The sequence below is a fragment of the Schistosoma mansoni genome, chromosome 5, assembly GCF_000237925.1.
Source record: "Schistosoma mansoni strain Puerto Rico chromosome 5, complete genome".
Lineage (NCBI taxonomy): Eukaryota > Metazoa > Platyhelminthes > Trematoda > Strigeidida > Schistosomatidae > Schistosoma > Schistosoma mansoni.
This window is the reverse complement of record NC_031499.1, coordinates 8,171,647-8,191,040: the sequence shown is the minus strand read 5'-3', so window position 1 is coordinate 8,191,040 and position 19,394 is coordinate 8,171,647. Positions and strand designations below refer to the sequence as shown.

General features: G+C 38.5%; 1 protein-coding gene across 1 annotated transcript in view; it reads left to right on the top strand.

Moving 5' to 3' along the window:
* The window catches only part of Smp_210140 (putative cortactin), a gene marked incomplete at both ends in the record, with an annotated part of 63,417 nt that extends 44,406 nt beyond the window's left edge, over nt 1–19,011 (top strand). The window contains 3 exons of the mRNA XM_018797798.1: nt 2,617–2,709; nt 18,804–18,872; nt 18,934–19,011. Of these exons, the coding sequence (XP_018652804.1) occupies nt 2,617–2,709; nt 18,804–18,872; nt 18,934–19,011 (240 nt within the window). The remainder of the gene's footprint in view (nt 1–2,616; nt 2,710–18,803; nt 18,873–18,933) is intronic.
* Nucleotides 19,012–19,394: the final 383 nt, after the last annotated feature.

The following is a 19,394-nucleotide window of genomic DNA, read 5'->3' as shown; positions in this document are numbered from 1 at the left end:
ACAATGAAACAGGTGGGTAGAACACTTCAAAGAACTTTTGAATCGACCCACCCAACATGGAAGCAGCACTCACGGACCTCCCAATCGATGTTGGCCCACCAACAATTGAAGAGATCAGCATGGCCATCAGACGAATCAATAGCGGCAAAGCAACAGGACCATATAACATTCCAGCAAACGCATTGAAAGTAGATGTAGCAGCAACTGCAAAGATACTCCACATTCTCTTCAGTAAGATTTCGGATGATGAAGAAGTTTCAGCAGACTGCAAATAGGAAGTTCTAGTCAAAATACAAAAGAAAGGCGATCTCAGTAAGTGTGATAACTACAGGGCCATCACTCTTCTTTCAATACCAGGAAAAGTCTTCAACAGTGTATTGTTAAACAGAATGAAGGACTCCGAAGACGCCCAACTTCGACACCAACAGGCTGTATTCCTCAAGGATCGATCGTGTACAGACCAAATCGTAACTCTACGGATCATTGTAGAACAGTCAATTTTATGGTATCCTTCACTCTACATCAACTTCATTGACCACGAGAAAGCATTTGATAGTGTGGACAGGACAACACTATGGAGGCTTATTCGAAACTATGGTGTGCCTGAGAAGATAGTCTATCATGCGAAATTCCTATGATGGATTCAATTGCCAAATCCTGCGTGGAGTACAGCTCACTGACTTATTCGTGGTAAAGACTAGTGTTAGGCAAGGTTGCTTACTGTCATCCTTTCTATTTCTCCTAGTGATCGACTGGATCATGGACACGTCAACATCTGGAGGAAAGTACGGAATGCAATGAATAGCTAGGATGCTGGTGGATGATTTTAACTTCGCAGATGATCTGGCTCTTCTATCACACACGCAACCACAAATGCAGTAGATTACCAATGTAGCAGCAGTAGGTCTCAATATAAACAAAGGGAAAAGCAAGACTCTCCGATACAATACAATATGCACCAATCCAATTACACTTGACGGAGAAGCTTTGGAGGATGTGAAAACCTTCACATATCTGGGCAGCATCATTGATGAACACGGTGGATCAGATGCAGATGTGAAGGCGCGGATCGGCAAAGCAAGAGCAGCATATTTACAACTGAAGAACATCTGGAACTCAAAACAATTGTCAACCAACACCAAGACCAGAATTTTCAGTGCAAATGTCAAGACAGTTCTACTGTATAAGGCAGAAACTTGAAGAAATAAGAAGGCCGTCATCCAGAAGTTACAGGTGTTTATTAACAGTTGTCTACACAAGATACTTCGGATCCGGCAGTAACTCTAGGAGAGCTACAGGCGGAGTTAGTGTCTGCAGAATGTCTATGGAATGTTCACCTAGGGTAGTTGGAAAACCCTGATTCCAAACCAATCGTGCACATGGACTCCGGTATCCTGAGAAAACAACTGGCGTATGAACCAGTCGTCGGTCACCTGCTACCATGGGACTGCATCTCCTCACGATGCTTCACTACATTGTGGATCAGACCTTTAGGTCGAAGGCTCATTGATAATGTTAAGAAAAGTTTGCACATGAAAGGAAAGAAAAATTCTATACCCTAAGGTAATGGTTCCTAGTCAACAAACTGAAATTGTATATAAACAAAGATTATTTAATATAAATTAGGAATTGTTGTGTCATAGTCAGATTGATGTACCTGCATTCCAGAGTTGATGTTCACGACCTACTTACAAGTCATATATAGTTCTTTTTTCATATACATAAGTTAGATTATAAGCAAAGATGCATAGTGGCTAGCAGTGGAATCCATGTATTCGTCAGCTGGATGTACCTGCATCTTAGAGTTAATGTTCACTCTGGGACTCGAACCCAGTACCTTTCACTTCAAAGAGACTGACCAGTTGCAGCCCTTGACAACAATGGGAAGATTCAAATAAACAATACTAAATGAATATAAGTTAGATTGTTTGAAATTGATGCCATTTGTTTCAACTATGTCTAGAGTAAATGTAATCGTGCTCCTCCTAGATTACTAAAAACTGGAAATCTTTTCTTTTTAGTATTATGACCCTAATCAATAAATTGAAAAGAAAGTGGTATCATTAATAGAGTATTTGTCGGTTCTGCCATCTCCCTAGCCCAGCCAGTTAAGTCCAGAACACCAACAACAGCCTCGGCAATATGAATTATTATTCGCAAACATACTGGGTTTATATACGAATCAAACAGACCACATCATACCATAAAGTGGAAAATAAAATTTGTACAAGATTTGACCAATTGTGGCTGTGAGTAGGGGGAACAGTAATCAATAGACTGGGGATAACTCAAGAATAATAAATTGTATAGTAATAGTTCATGGGTCAAAACAAAGCATTTAATAAGAGGAACATGAATATGAATAGTTCAGTCACTTAACAATTATACAATAGGAAATATACATATCATATTGGTCTATAAATAATCCTCAAAGGTTACCATTCATAATTCTCCAATGGATATAACACATCAAGTTACATTTGCAATAGGTTACCGATTTGTTTATACATTCTTCTTTTTTTCTTTCACTTATGATACTTCTGTTCCCTATTTCTATTCTATTCATTCATTTTTCTCTTTTTTTTTAACTCTCATTTTATCAATTCATACATACAGATTGTATTCTATAAAGAGAAATATCAATCATTCAACAAAACAATGTCAGATAGTCGAAAAATATTTGATACTGCTAAAGAGAAAATGGAGAAGGTGAGGAAAATGTTCTTCTTTTTTCAATATATACATATATGTTCTTTCTATGTGCCTCTTAAGGAATTAAGCCAGTCAGTAGTTGGTTTATGTCTCAGTCAGTGGATAAAGGGTTTCACAAGATCATGAGTAGATTGAAGTTAATTGTAAACATCGTCGGATGTCTACCGGCTTAATGGTCTAGAAGTTAAGCGTTTACGCACGAGACCGATTGTTCCAGGTTTGATTTGAATATGCACCTCTGAGGAGTCCAATACCAAGGCAAAACGACCGTTCAGTGCTTTCATGTGACGACTGGTTATCTAACATTGATTCATGATTTCAACTGTGAAAATACTACAATCTATATAAATTCCTTCACACTAAAATTGTCAATGTTGAATTGACTAGTTTGATGTAATGTTAACATGAATAAGTTTATCAGTCAGTCAGTCAGCTACAACGTAGGACCTGGCACATATATGCATCGGTCCAAGTTGCCATACCTCACCAGCAGAACAAGATGAACTCCAAACTCATAGAAGTAGTTAATTTAGTGGTGTTAATATATAAAAGAAAGATTGTATATAAGGATATAGTATAAAAAGGAAGTTATGAAGGATTTTTAATCTCAAGGTTTAAGGGAAGATAAAGAGTGTACACCTACGCCATTGTGATCGATTCTGAGTCATGTCACACAGAGTCTCCAACCATTGGTTACGATAGTCACGCGGACCCCGATTAGGTAGTCTGCATCTGCCAACATGGCTCAGGCTAGAAGTTAGTGACTTCAAACACGGATGCCATGTTTTGGTTTGGCCGCCCCTAACTCTCTTCCAACCATCCCCAATACTACTCATCAGAGAGCGTCGTGGTAATTGGTGTTCAGGCATACGTAACATGTTGCCCAACCATCTCAGTCGATGAAGATTCATAACCTTATCAACTGATTTACCATCATTCCCTAATACCCTGTGTCTAACCTCACTATTACTCACTCGGCGATCCCAGCAGATGCGAGCAATATTTCGAATGCATCTGTGGTCAAATACTAGTAACTTACGAGTATCTCCTACTTGTAATAGCCACGTTTCACCGCCGTGAAGTAGAACAGAGCGAACTGCTGCGCAGTATACTCGTCCCTTAATTGATAGACGGATATCTCGTCTTCGCCATAGGTGACGCAAGTTGGCAAAAGCTATAAGCTATCATTCGATTGTTAGTATTTGAGTAAAGAGCTTTCACAAGGTTTATGTACTTGAATAAGTTGATACGTGAAATTAAATTGTAAATTTACTTATGAAGGATAAATTATGATAACATAGGATAGAAGAAATAATGGTGTAATTATACATATCAGATCAATTGTTTGATCGCATGTTACGCAATATATATATATATATGTGGTGATATATATCCAGTATGAAATGGTGCACATGGGCTCCAGTATCCTGAGGGAACGAATGACGTATGAAACAATTGTTGATCACCGGCTACCATGGGACTGCATATCATCACGATGCTTCACTGCCTTGTGGATCAGACCTTTAGGTCAAAGGCTCCGGGTGTGGCCCCCTGAGTAAACCATCTGCTTCAGTTTGGCCACCTGGACAGTATCACAGACCTCACACAAATCAAATGAGATTTGTGTGGCGCATATGTATTCGGTGCCCCTTTGCACCAATAGTTATGTGTTTAAATAAATAAACAAGTATGAAATAGTAAGCCAAAATGAGTACCAGTTAAATCCTTGATTTGTTTACAAAACTAAAATAATATCAATCATATTGTAAAGATATGTACATATTAACAACAATATTTGAATATGATGAATCTAATTCCTGTGAAAGTACATGGAAGAAAATTTGACGACTCTATATTGCATTAGTTAGATCAGGTCATCTTTATCTATTGGATTTGTTGTTGACCATTTTAAGATAGGAGAGACTGGACGTATTTCCCTTTTTATACGTACAATGCACCGATTGATGTTTTAATTAATCTACATGGCTATAGCTTCTACCATTTGAAACAAATCTAAATCTGATAGATTTCGGTAAAAATAACCATTTAATAACGCTGTGGTGTATGCTACTTATGTCTTTCGACATAAGTAGTATGTAACACCGGTGTGAAGTGGAAACCCTGGCAGCAGAACGCTAAGAACATCAAGTTGATGAGAATAGAAGCAGAAATAGAAAGGAATTGTGAATAGGAAGAATCACGCTTAATGTGACGCACAAATGATGGAAATTTACAAATGAAGTATTCAATGTACGGTTCTCATGTTTTACCAAGATTTATTATTTCTTCATTGGTTTGAACACTTAAATATTGTTAGACAGGGTCACCGAATACATATGCGCCACACAAATCTCATTTGATTTGTGTGAGGTCTGTGATACTGTCCAGGTGGCCAAACTGAAGCAGATGGTTTACTCAGGGGGCCACACCCGGAGCCTTTGACCTAAAGGTCTGATCCACAAGGCAGTGGAGCATCGTAAGGACATGCAGTCCCATGGTAGCCGGTGATCAACAATTGTTTCATACGTCATTCGTTCCCTCAGGATACTGGAGCCCATGTGCACCATTTCATACTGGATATATATCACCATATATATATATATATATTGCGTAACATGCGATCAAACAATTGATCTGATATGTATAATTACACCATTATTTCTTCTATCCTATGTTATCATAATTTATCCTTCATAAGTAAATTTACAATTTATTTCACGTATAAACATATTCAAGTACATAAATGTGGTGTTTAAATAAATCTATGACTTCTTCGTATTGATGACTGTTGTAATTTTGAATTCCAAATACAATACATTCGTTCGGGCTCATCTAATACTTCTTGATTACATTGCGTTATTCCGGGGATTACTAGTATATACTACAATTCAAATACTTCTAATTATCATATTGGCGTCGCGATTGAGCCTGTAATGGAACGGTTGGATATAAATTCAGGTTGTAATGCTTTTGAGGAGTACATGGAGAGGTTCGAAATCTGGGCTATGACCAAGGAAGATGATGAGTATTTTAATATTGTGGCCCATTTCCTTACATTCATTTGGAAAGAAGCATACAGCCTTTTAAAGATTTTGGCACTTCTAGACAAACCGATTTCACTCCCCTATGCAACTCTCAAGCAACTACTGTTGGATCATGTAAAGTATATAAATTCCGAATGCGGTAAGAGAGAAAAATCCGATAAAATGTCTCGCAAGAACTTCAGGAACTCCACTTCTTTAATAAGTCGTCGTAGTTCGATGCGTGATGAAAGTTATTCAGATAATACTTCATTGAGTTGTGAAACAGTCCATGATGATGAGCACGAGTTTAGTAAATGCATGTTCTGTGGCAAGTTTCACCCATGTAATTCATGTATATTTCGTAATTCTAAATGCTTTAAATGTGGTATAACTGGACACATTCAGTCAGTTTGTAATGCCATGGTTCATTTCGCTGAAAGTAATGCTAAGATGGATGCTTCTAATGATCAGTTATCTTTATTTAGAAGTGGTATAACGTCACATAGCAGTCCAGAGTTAAATGAAACTCAGAATCACTGTGAGACAAAAATATTTAACCAACAAACTTATCGGATTTCTCATGATATTGAACCAGATATAGTGTGTCGTAATAATTTACATACTTCTGATGTAATTTCTTACAACTCTGAGAACAGAATGTTAAATGAGTCAAATCATGATCAAAAACCAAATTCAGTCATGGTAGATGTTGAATTCTCTGATGATCTATTACCTAATGAAATTCATAATCAATTTGAGGAAAATATTTCAGAAGAATCGAATTCTGATATTATATCAAGTGTCAGTGGTCCTCACAATCAATTTATCTCTAATGATATTCCTAATGAATGTGACAAATATGTTCCTAATGAGTCGAATTCTAGTCATATTTCTGATGTTCTTGTATCAGATGTTGCATATTCTGACGAACAATGTGTTTCGAGTAGAATCCTTAGTCAGTGGTACGATGAATCAGATGGGATAGCGAAATTTCCCGAAGCAACCAGAGAACGAGTTTGCCCAGAAGTGAAGTTTGCACAGACAGAGAATCCAAATCAAGTCCAAGATTATCCTAATGAATATGAGGCAGATGAATGTTTTCTATTCGATTGTTTCACAGGTAAATCAAGCCTAGTTGAATCACATGTGTTAATTACATATATCAGTGCATATCCATCTGTATATTCTAATATGAATAACAAAAGGTATATGTATCATGATTTTTATTCAAATCAAAGTCACATGATGGAATACCTCAAATCATATATCAGTGTTTATTCCCAAATACTCACATACAGTAGTCGATGCGTAAGATTTGAGAAGATAATGCAAATTGAGAACGTCATATTGGCTAAAACATTGCGAAGTAAGGACCCAACATTATTTCGTGGGGGAGGATATTGTTGGAAAGTCCATGATGCAAATTCTAAATATCAATGGTTTCACTACAAAGCCGGAGTGCTGATTGTATACAATTCCAGAACCCAGGTTAGTCTGTTCCAATTTCGGTTGTTAATTCTAATACTAATGAGTGCATTCTAGATAATAAAGAATCTACATCCAATACACTTTCGGACCGATGTAAGATGAACTTAAGAAAAAGACGAACAATCGATTACAGACACTTACACTCCAATTCGAGCTGTGGCGGTTGTGGTGTTTAAATAAATCTATGACTTCTTCGTATTGATGACTGTTGTAATTTTGAATTCCAAATACAATACATTCGTTCGGGCTCATCTAATACTTCTTGATTACATTGCGTTATTCCGGGGATTACTAGTATATACTACAATTCAAATACTTCTAATTATCATAATAAACCATGTGGAGGCTCTTCACTCAAACACTACCAGTCGAGGGAGAGCTTATGGATTTTGCCAACTTACGTCACCTATGGCGAAGACGAGATATCCGTCTATCAATTAAGGGACGAGTATACTGCGCAGCAGTTCGCTCTGTTCTACTTCACGGCGGTGAAACGTGGCTATTAAAAGTAGAAGATACTCGTAAGTTACTACCAACCCACCTAGGTGGACTTTCCGTGTCCACAAATCTGGTTAAAGTGCCGGACATTCACTTTTCGTCCTCTCAATTTAGTAAACAACACCGGCGCCAAGAGGAGGCAAAGAGTAGGACGTTGGAATTACATGAACAAGTAATTCATCTGTTAACTGTTTGAACTATGCTTTTGTTTGGCATATTACTTTGATATTGTTATTTTGGTCAAAAGACTGATCGTTTTCAGAGTTTTCATGTTCAACAACGAGAAGAATATACAAACTGTTATATCATAAATTATATAGTGTAAATTAATCATATTGTCATCTGAGTTTTTCATCGAGATCATGAATCGATCAATGTTAGACCACTACTAGAAATCTGGAAACATTGATCGATTCATGATCTCAATCAAAAAGTCAACAATCTCCACAACTCCATACTGATAATAATCATGTGCTCACTAGTGACACTCCTCAAGATGGAACTCCTGGAATTCTAGTGAGAAGCCATGATCAGTGGAGCTAATCCGTGTCGAGTGTGAGGCAGTTATCCACCTTAGACAATGGAAGATGGTGGCACAATATCATGGATTAGTTGAAATTAGACATTATTATCGTTGAGTGTCAGCTCAATGATCTAGAAACTAAGCGTTCGTGCGCGAGTTAGTTGCTGAGTTAGATTCATGTGTGCGGCATCGTGGACACACACTGATGGGAGGCCTTATTGTAGGACGAAACAGCCGTTCTAGGTTTCTAGGTTTCTAGGTTTTCAGTGGTTGTCTAATATTGATCAATTCATAATCTAAATCAAAATTTAATTAAATCTAGATTACCTGATAATCAGATTTTGTTTCTTGTAATATTTCATTTTCAGCTTGGTAAACGTATTCAATTAAGTGAGAGTGTAGCAGTTGCATGGCAAGGCAAATGGGAAGTTAGTCAACGTTACTTACTTACTTACGCCTGTTACTCCCAATGGAGCATAGGCCACCGACCAGCTTTCTCCAACCCACTCTGTCCTGGGCCTTCTTTTCTAGTTCTTTCCAGTTCTTGTTCATTCTTCTCATGTCTGTCTCTTTTTTTTCGGCGTAATAAGTTTTTTGGTCTTCCTCTTCTCCTTTGACCTTGAGGATTCCATGTGATGGCTTGTCTTGTGACACAATTGGGTGATTTCCTCAAAGTGTGCCCAATCCACTTCCAGCGCTTCTTCCTGATTTCTTCCTCTGCTGGAATCTGCTTTGTTGTCTCCCACAGTAACTTGTTGCTGATAGTGTCTGGCCATCTGATCCGAAGTATCTTGCGTAGACAGTTGTTAATAAACACTTGTATCTTCTGGATAATGACTTTCGTAGTTCCTCACGTCTCTGCTCCATACAGAAGAACTGTCTTGACATTTGTATTGAAAATTCTAACCTTGGTGTTGGTTGACAATTGTTTTGAGTTCCAGATATTTTTCAGTTGTAGGTATGCTGCTCTTGCTTTGCCGATCCGCGCCCTCACATCTGCATCTGATCCACCGTGTTCATCAATGATGCTGCCCAGATATGTAAAGATTTCCACATCCTCCAAAGCTTCTCCGTCAAGTGTAATTGGATTGGTGCATATTGTATTGTATCGGAGAGTCTTGCTTTTCCCTTTGTTTATATTGAGACCTACTGCTGCTGAGGCTGCTGCTACACTGGTCGTTTTCTCCTGCATTTGTGGTTGCGTTTGTGATAGAAGAGCCAGATCATCCGCGAAGTCTAAATCGTCAAGCTACATCCTGCCTGTCCACTGTATCTCGTGTATTCCTCCAGATGTTGACGTCTTCATAATCCAGTCGATCACCAGGAGAAAGAGAAAGGGTGAGAGTAAGCAACCTTGCCTAACACCGGTCTTTACCTCGAACGAGTCGGTGAGTTGTCCTCCGTGGACGATTTGGCAGTTTAGTCCATCATAGGAGTTCCGTATGATGTTGACTATCTTCTCAGGCACGCCGTAGTGTCGAAGAAGACTCCATAGTGTCGTCCTGTCCACGCTATCAAATGCCTTCTCGTAGTCGATGAAGTTGATGTACAGTGATGAATTCCATTCGATTGATTGTTCCACAATGATACGTAGAGTTGCGATTTGATCTGTGCACGATCTATCCTTACGAAATCCAGCTTGTTGATCTCGAAGTTGAGTGTCCACGGAATCCTTCATCCTGTTTAACAATACTCTGTTGAAGACTTTTCCTGGTATTGAGAGGAGAGTGATGCCCCTTTAGTTGTCGCACTTGCTAAGATCGCCTTTCTTTGGTATCTTGATGAGAAGTCCTTCTTTCCAGTCTGTTGGTACATGTTCTTCGTCCCAAATCTTACTGAAGAGGATGTGGAGTATCTTGGCAGTTGCTGTTACATTTGCTTTCAGTGCCTCCGCCGGGATGTTGTCTGGTCCCGCTGCTTTGCCACTCTTGATTTGTCTAATGGCCATGCTGATCTCTTCAATTGTTGGTGGGCCAATATCGATTGGGAGGTCTGTGGGTGCTGCTTCGATGTTGGGTGGGTTCAGTGGAGCTGGTCGATTCAAGAGTTCTTTGAAGTGTTCTACCCACCTGTTTCGTTGTTCTTCAATATCGTTGATTACTTTGCCTTCCTTGTTTTTCACTGGTCTTTCTGGTTGACGGTAATTTCCAGCGAGTTTCTTTGTTGTATCATACAGTTGTCTCATGTTTCCCTCTCCTGCAGCCTTTTCCGCTGTCATCGCTATATCTTCCACATATTTACGTTTGTCGGTCCTGATGCTCCTCTTCACTTGCTTGTTTGCCTCTGTGTATTCGGCTTGTGCCTTGGCTTTTTCTGCTCTTGTTCGGCTGATATTGATTGCTACCTTCTTGTTCCTCCTTGCTTCAATTTTATCCAGTGTACCAACAGTGATCCATTCCTTGTGATGGTGCTTCTTTTGGCCCAGAACCTCCTGACATGTTGAAACGATTGCCTCCTTGATACCTTTCCAGCTGCTCTCTATGGTGGTTCCCTCTCCATTGAGTAGGTCATGAAAGGCCTGGAACCTGTTGCTGAGGGCTATGTTAAATTCGTTGAGTTTGTCAGCATCTCGAAGAAAGGCCGTGTTAAACTTTTGTGATGTTGTCCGCGCCATTGTCCAGTGCTTCTTGAGTTTTAGTTTCATCTTGACGACCAGCAAATGGTGATCGGATGCTATATCAGCTCCTCTTCTGGTTCTCACATCCTCCATCGTCCTCCTGAACTTTTTGTTGATGCAGATATGGTCGATTTGATTTTGTGTAGTGTGATCCGGTGAAATGCAAGTGGCTTTGTGTATGTTTTTGTGTGGGAGTATGGTGCCACCTATGACCAGTTTATTGAAGGCACATAGGTTTGCAAATCTCTCACCATTTTCGTTCCTTTCTCCCAGTCCATGTTGTCCCATGACATCTTCGTATCCAGTGTTGTCCATTCCAACCTTGGCATTGAAATCTCCCATTAGAATGGTCAGGTCCTTGGTTGGGCACTTCTCGAAGATTGACTGCAGCCTATCGTAGAATTGGTTTTTAGCTTCTTCATCGTAGTCGTTGGTCGGCGCATAGCATTGGATGATGTTCATTGTAATACCCTCTCTCTTTGTTTTGAAGGAGGCTTTGATGATCCTCGGTCCATGAGATTCCCATCCTATAAGTGCATTTTGTGCTTTTCTAGACAGCATCAGTGCCACTCCTTGTGTATGTGGGGCATTTTCTTCTTCATGACCGGAGTGTAACAGAAGTTCCCCTGAAGACAGTCGTTGTTGTCCAACCTGCGTCCAATGTGTTTCACTGATTCCAAGCACATCCAGGTTGTATTTCCTCATTTCCGCAGCAATTTGGAAGGCTCTGCCGGTCTCCCACATTGTACGAACATTCCATGTACCTATGAAAATTGTTGCTCTGGTTGTTAGAAGGTGCATCGGCCTCATGACTTCCGAAGGAACTCGGCTTTCATCATGATACGTCATTATTCCTTCTACTCCCAGGGCAGAGTTTGAAAGGTTTGAATGATTTTTTCTGGTTGGCGTTTTTTTTAGCGAGTTGATTTTCTACGGGATAGGGTCGCTAACCCCATGCCCAACCCTCCTCCTTTACCCGGGCTTGGGACCGGCAGTAGCCCATGGAGGAGCTACAGGCGGAGTTTTAGTCAACGTAGTTTGTTGGAATTAGCTGAATAGCATAAAAACGAAATGTCAAAATCATTGAATGCCAAGAAACAAGTAGAAAAACTTAGTGGATTATGTAGAGCTTTAAAAGATCAATTGAATGAATTAAGAAAACCACAACAATGCCAAAAGGAATCACAAAACTTGGAAGCTAAACAAAATGAACAGGAACCGACGTCTACTGCGTCTCCCACTTCTTGTTGTTGTCATCATCATCCTGGTGATGATGTTGATGATCATCATCTTCATGAGGCAGAGAAGACAAAGGGAAAAACTGCTGACAATTCATTAGAAGATTCTAATTTGATTCATCAAAATAATAATGATAATATTAATCTAAATAGTAGTACAACAAATCAATCAGGTTCTCATAGCAATAATACTCAAAACGGATGGAAATGTTGAACCCTATACAGCAACAATGACGACAATTGGAAAGAGTAGTTCCACAAACAATGAATCCAATTGTTCCTCGAATTCATTCATTCACTGTACAGATAGCATGAATGAACTAAAATTAGATTGTAGTATAATTGAAGATGGTAAGTTGTTGACTAGTTGTAGTGATCAATTGTGTTTTTATTTAAAGTAATATTAATATTAGTAATAAGAAATGACTCTATTATTAGTCAGTTTGTGGCTGATAGCTCCCATGTATCAGAAGAAATTTAATGTGTAATATGGCACAGGTTATTGAGGTAATCTCCTGTTTTGTTAGATGTATGAAGGTAGTTTTCACTTCCCAGTTCCCCACATCTTGGAAGGATAGTTCTTCTTAAGGTCAGTTAGTCAGTCAGTCAAATGGAACATATAACCTGATACGTATGTACACCAGTCTAAGTTGACATGCCATTTTAGCACAGGGAGATGAAATTCCTTTTTTCTTAAAGTTCTTTTAAAAGATACTGGAATAATGGTTATTTTAGCTACCTGAGCGCTTAACCACAGATTTCAAGAAACGATAACGACTTTTTGTGAGTAGTTTTGAATGAGTTAGATCTGTACTTCAAAAGGCCTTGTATGTGGTGGGAAAACTCCATTAGGCAACGTTAGGTTTGCTATTTCAGCGTCAACGTTTGCTACCTCTCTACTTATGTTGTAGAAAAGCAACATTGCTGGAGATTCTGCTTGTTTGAGGGAAACACCTCACTGCTATTACGTTTGAGTACAGTCATCAGTATAAATTTGTTCTTGATCCACGTCTTCAATTCATGATCCAAGTGAAAGAGAAAGTGAATACATCTACATAATTTTAATCGAGCCATCGCTCAACGTTTTCAGCTATTGATCACACGGATCACAATCAGATAATTTGCACCTACCAACATGGCTCTAACCTACAGTAGATTATTTCATAAATTTATATTACGTCTTGGTTTTCTAGCTTCTTTTCTTTCTCCCAAATCTCCAACAACTCTACTCCATATAACATTTACTGATTCCAATTCGAATGCACAGCATTGTACTCGGTCATTCAGTTTCATTAAGTATCCATTCAACAGTTCTAACAATACCGTCAAAATTGACTCACTTATACTGTGTAATCTGTGAATCACCATTCTTTATTGCATATTAATAATGTGTAATTAATCCAATGGACTTATGCAGTTATGATAAACATGTCAGAAAACAAAACAAAGAGATCTAGTTTCTGCGACGAATAGGGGATGAACGTTCACTTTTGTACCATTGGTAACCTTGGATACATTTGTAAAGCAGCAATGTAATTGTTAGAACATCCAAGATTTAAACGTTTTACATTCCAAGTTCGAACTCTGTTAATTCCATTATGATTTAAGCCACTGGTTTGTAGCATCTCTATTCTTCAGATAAACATTGTAGCTTTAAATTAAATGCATAAACCTGTAGTTGATCAATGAAGATGGCTAAGACAAGTTTATGTCAGGTTCTACCTCGTCTCTCACTAACTAAATTAAGTAGAATAGAATTCAAACCTTATAGTCTGTCATTAATTTACTTATTGGCTTTAATCCCAAACATTCAGAGAAAAAACAAACAAACACTCTTCGTAGAAAGTTTATGCTCCTCTTTTTTCTCTGCTAAAGTTATCTACAATGTTTCCAGGGACTTACATTTGTTTAGTGTGTAAATGTTAAGAACTTGAGTGTACTATGTTTTAATCTCTACCTCTTACTGTATTTGTGTTATTGATCTGCTTTGACGGTCTATTTGTGCTACACCTACATTTTCATGATAGACAGTTGTAAGTAACTTCCGTACACTTGAGATTAAATGTTTTGGAGAAATTACTTTCCACCATGGAGTAGCCCGTTTACTAAATGACCAGGAAAATGACCAGCATCAAGATAACGAGTCATTAAGTTCCTTTGACTAGCGGTTACAGAAAGATAATACTGTAACTCATTATCTTCATTTAGTATATATATACACTATCATCCTTGCGAAGTTGGTGACTTTTGAGCTTTTTATAATTCATTTAAGTTTATCCATTTACCCGAGAGATTTGCCTGAGGAAACTTTATAGGGTTTAAACTGAAAGTATCGCATGGATTTAGATGCTTTTAAAGTGAGAAGTACATAAAATATAGTATGCCGAAGGCGCAGTAATGCCTGAAAATGGTAAAGGCCTTGCAGACTCCACCGGGTATCAAACTCTGTACATTCATGTCTTGCACTGAGCACTAAACCTTTGAACCACTGCGCTGTTACACAAACTGCTAAAAATTAAAAAATATCAACAAATCGGTCCAAATTGTTATACTTGATTAGCACAATAAGATGAACACCAAATTCATAGAAGCACTTACTTCGATGGTAGTAATAAAGAAGATTTCATATAAGTAGAAAGAATTAGTTTATAGAACTGTCGATATAATTGAATGACTGGTTTAAGAAACAGAGGGGAAATGTATCAAAATGTAAACCACAGTCTCTTCAATGCTATTCTTCTAACTTGTAGTTGATCCTATCAAAAGCTTTGGGTAAATCAAAGTAAATAACGTCAACCTTCCCCGTATGATCAAAGATGCTTGTCCATCTGTCCACCGCAAGTGTGACTCTTCCTGAAACCATGCTGCTGGGGTGAGAACTTTAGGTATATTAAGTATTCGTGTATACCATCGCATATCAGGCAATCCATAATTTTACAGCGTATGGAGAGTAGTGTCATCGGTCGGTAGCTTGAGGGTTCGCTGAGTCGACCTCCTTTGAAAATTACTGTGATGTGAGCCAGCTCCCGAATTTCCGGTGGCTTGCCTCAGCTTGGGGAGTGTGAAAAAATCACGATAGGTGGTGTGGCTAGAATTGTAGCTATTTCTTAAGGTATAGCGGAATAAATCATATCCGGATCAAGAGAAGTGTCTTTTCTTATGTGCTGTTGTTTACGGAACACCAGGTCAGCGCTCAGGTCCACTTTAGAAGGTCCTGTGTAGGTGCAGGTAAAGCTTTCATCAGTGTAGTTGATGTGGGTCGATTGAAATGTTCGATAGTACTGTTCAGCCAAAAGATTAGCGGCACCACCGTCGTTATCAGTCGGACCATTAGGACCCAGTATTTGGGAAACTTCAGTTTTGGCTTGTGGATTACCATGATTACCGTGCAATACTCGGAATGTTCAGCTTGGACGTTGGCGCAAGGTCCTTTTTAACTCTGTTAACGTGGGTATAATAACCTACAGAGCTTTTGGGAACCACCGTTGCATTCAAGGACTCTGTGCTGGGCGACCCAAGTTTATTAAGGGAGTCTAATACCGTCGACGTTATGATGGTGCTGAGTTTCAGAATGTCATCACTACTGCTGTTACCTGCTTCATTGATAGTAGACCTATCGATACCCCTCTTCTTAATTACACTGCGCTTTCCTGTGTTTTCTACCGGTTGTATGAAAAATTATTTACAAAATAGGTTTTTAAGGTTCTATCTCCACACGTAGATTGACAATATGATTTCGTTTAGATTAAGCAGAAAAAGTAGCATAGATCATTTTTATCACGACTTATAAAGTTCTGGTGGTGCTCAGATGTGTAAATTATGCACAGGATAAAAGCTCTTAATAATGAGGTGACTTGAATTCTTCAGAAGTACAGAAGACGGCTACTCTAGTAGGTTTCAGGCAGTGTTGCTCACCATTTGTAACTCAAACTTATAAGTTGGACGCTTTAACACTGTTTTATAGCGAATAGGAAGCTGCTCTGATTTTAATATATGCTTAAGTTGGTTTTGAAACCGATATACCCCTTTTTTCTTCCAGAGGATAACTCAGAGAACGTAGCACGCAAATTTAGAAGCCAATAAAGAATTAAATGTATGTAGCGAGCAGGTTACCTACCGGCTAATTAACTGTCAGGTTATGAAGTCAGAAATGTAATATATCCTTATTACTCAAGACTGAACAAAATGTTGAACACTAGGTTTCCGCACTCATTAATACTTACGTTACTAAATTGTATGTTTTCCTATTCCACGTGTTTTGTCCCTATAACTGTCTCTTATCCACCCAATCCGCCTAAAAAAACGTGCAATCCTGATGAAATAGGTCATATACTTACGCTTAGTCACCAACATAGTTACATCATACCTTATAAAAGGGGTGAATATTGGGTCCAGACAGATGTGGTTTGAGTACGTAAAGTCTCAGCCCTTTGTATAACCGGTGTGGAAAGATGAAAATATTGATCATAGACCAAAAGTAATGACATTTAGCAGTTAAAGCACTCGACTTTCAACCGAAGGATCATAGATTCGAACCCCACTCTACCTTGACATTTTAGGCAACCGAGTGGTGTTGTTAGTCCTTACCCAGTGTGTCTAGGTGCTGGGCATATAGATATTTTCTTGCTTCAAAATCATACTATTGTCATCTGATTGGATGACCTCTAACACTATTATATTATTATTAACATATATTATATTATATATTATTCCTGCACTCGTGGAAGCGGCTCACTGTTGACGGCATACTAGTGGCCGTTGTTTTGTCCATTGTGCATTGGCTCAATTTTTAGAATCAATCTCTAAACCACAAGTTCGGGACCATCTAATTAATTAGTTTAAGTCAATCTGGGGATCAAGATTGTCAGCTTCACTACGTATTATTCTCCAGACTTTGCATCATCTGCAAACAACAGTGTTGACGAATTAGACAGTATTAGCAATTTATTGAGACAAATTTGAGAAAGGGGGACCTAAGATAGTCCCTTGGTGTACACTTTCAGCCGGTTGCCATCCAGATGATGTCCCCTCTACCCCATTCTCTGTCTCCGGTTACCGATGAAGTTTCTTATCCACTCTTGTATGGTACATATTATTCCAAATCTGAAGATCTACATTAGCCCTAATTCAGGCACTTTATAAAGTTCCTTGCTAAAATCTGTGAATATCATATCAATAGACAAACAACTATCTTGAACTTCTGTCCAATTTTCTCTTGCAGCTGCCAAGTTAGCTAAGCGTGTCTATCCCGGAATCTGTGTTACTCAATAGTCAGCAGATTTTATTATTCTGCATGACTTATTAGCATGGCTCAAATTATTTTTTAAATAATTTGACTAGTGTACTAGTCAGACTGACAGTTCGATTTAGCCCCCAAATGCCCTGGTACGGCCGAGAGTGGGGAGAGTCTACTCTCCCTCTCGACATGCTCTCACATGGCCAGCGAATATATAGCCTCTGCCAGGGAAGTCCTACTCACTGACTTCTCGTGGCACCGGTGTTGTTTACAAAAGTGAGGGGACGAAAAGCGAATGTCCGGCGCTTTAACCGGGTTGGTGGACACGGAGGGTCCACCTAGGGGAGTTGGAAAACCCTCATTGCAAACCAATGGTGCACATGGGCTCCAGTATCCTGATGGGACGAATGGCGGACGAACCTGTCATTGGTCAACGGCTACCATGGGACTGCATCTCCTCACAATGCTCCACTGCCTTGTGGATCAGACCTTTCGGTCAAAGGCTCCGGGTGTGGCCCCCTAAGAAAACCACCTGCTTCAGTTTGGGCACCCGAGTAGTATCACAACCCACACACAAATAAATGAAATGATGATGACAGTTCGATGGACACCATGTCTTTCACATTTAAGTATAATGGTAACGATAGAATCCTCTCAATCCGCGTGTTAAACACGTTTATTATTTGATTTTTCGTATTTTTGGAAGGTTTACTAAGTTGTCAACCACAATCTAGAATCTGACACTAATGTATATGCCTGTTCAAGTCACTACACCTCACATCAAACCTAGTGAAAGTAATCGACGAAATGGAAAACAAAAGAAATAATGTTAACTGGAAATAGAAACAAAAATATGAATTTTCAGTACAAGCGGTAGAAATAGTCTAGGAGTGAAGAGTGAGCGATGACACTTGACTCAACTTTAAGAGGGAGGTGGAGAAAGAATGTAACTGCACCAGTGCGATAAATTTAGCATGTCTTCATCTATAAATTTTGGGCACTGTACAACCTTCATTCATTTAGACCTGCCTATCTGGCTTAGACCAGCAAATAACTTCGTAACTAATAGTGTATTTTGATCCACCCTCCTCTTCTAACACTTTTCCCAACCTGTTCGTATGTCGATCGTCGTCTCGAGTTAGAGTTGAAGGTAACTAGTCACACGAAACATAATATGTTTTTTATTTTAAAACCTAGTAACCTATGCCCAACCTCACTATTGCTCATTTAATATTTCAATCAAACATAATCAATTCGAGTTTGCTACTTTCTACGGCTTTTCATTAACATTACATTATAATATTCAAAGTATTCAACAATATACATGTGTTTTAAACATCTCTATTCTCAATTTATTTTTTAATTACTTTATTTTATTTCAAGCTTATTCATTAAACAATTTGGATTGTTGAAAATTTAACTGTTGACTTTTCTGTTAATACAATCCTATATATCTTGCTTACATTAGATTGTTCATCCTGTCATGTCCAGTAATAGGAATGTAGATGATGAATGGGAAACAGAGCCAGATTTTGTGGTAGTTTTTATTTCTCCTCAAAATGAACGAAAAAACCAAATAATTATGTTCTTGTATATAGAACGATGTAACAGAGAAAGAACAAAGATGGGGTTCCAAAACTGTTATTGGTTCTGGCCATCAAGCTTCCATAGAGTAAGTAATGTAATTTTTTCTTAAAAAAGGTCATTAATTTCAATAAACTCGTTACAGCTCAATAGACAAGTATAAGTTTGTATATTCAGCCTCTTAGCAATACTTATTGTTTGAGAGCTAGTTAAAATGAATTGTGATGTTGAGAAATTTGTAGCTTAAGTGAATACTTTTAATTGTGTTTTACTCTATAATTCAAACGATTTTTAATTATAAACCTTTCAGATGTCGCATCATTTAATTGTCGGTTAATTACTATTTTCTTTTGGGAATAAGGAAATAAAAGATATAAGTATTTTCGTTTTCTACTTCACTCGTTAGTTAATTAATTTCTATACAAGTCACTATGACGATCAGTACTGACCCAGTAGTGAAGATGTCTGATTCTCA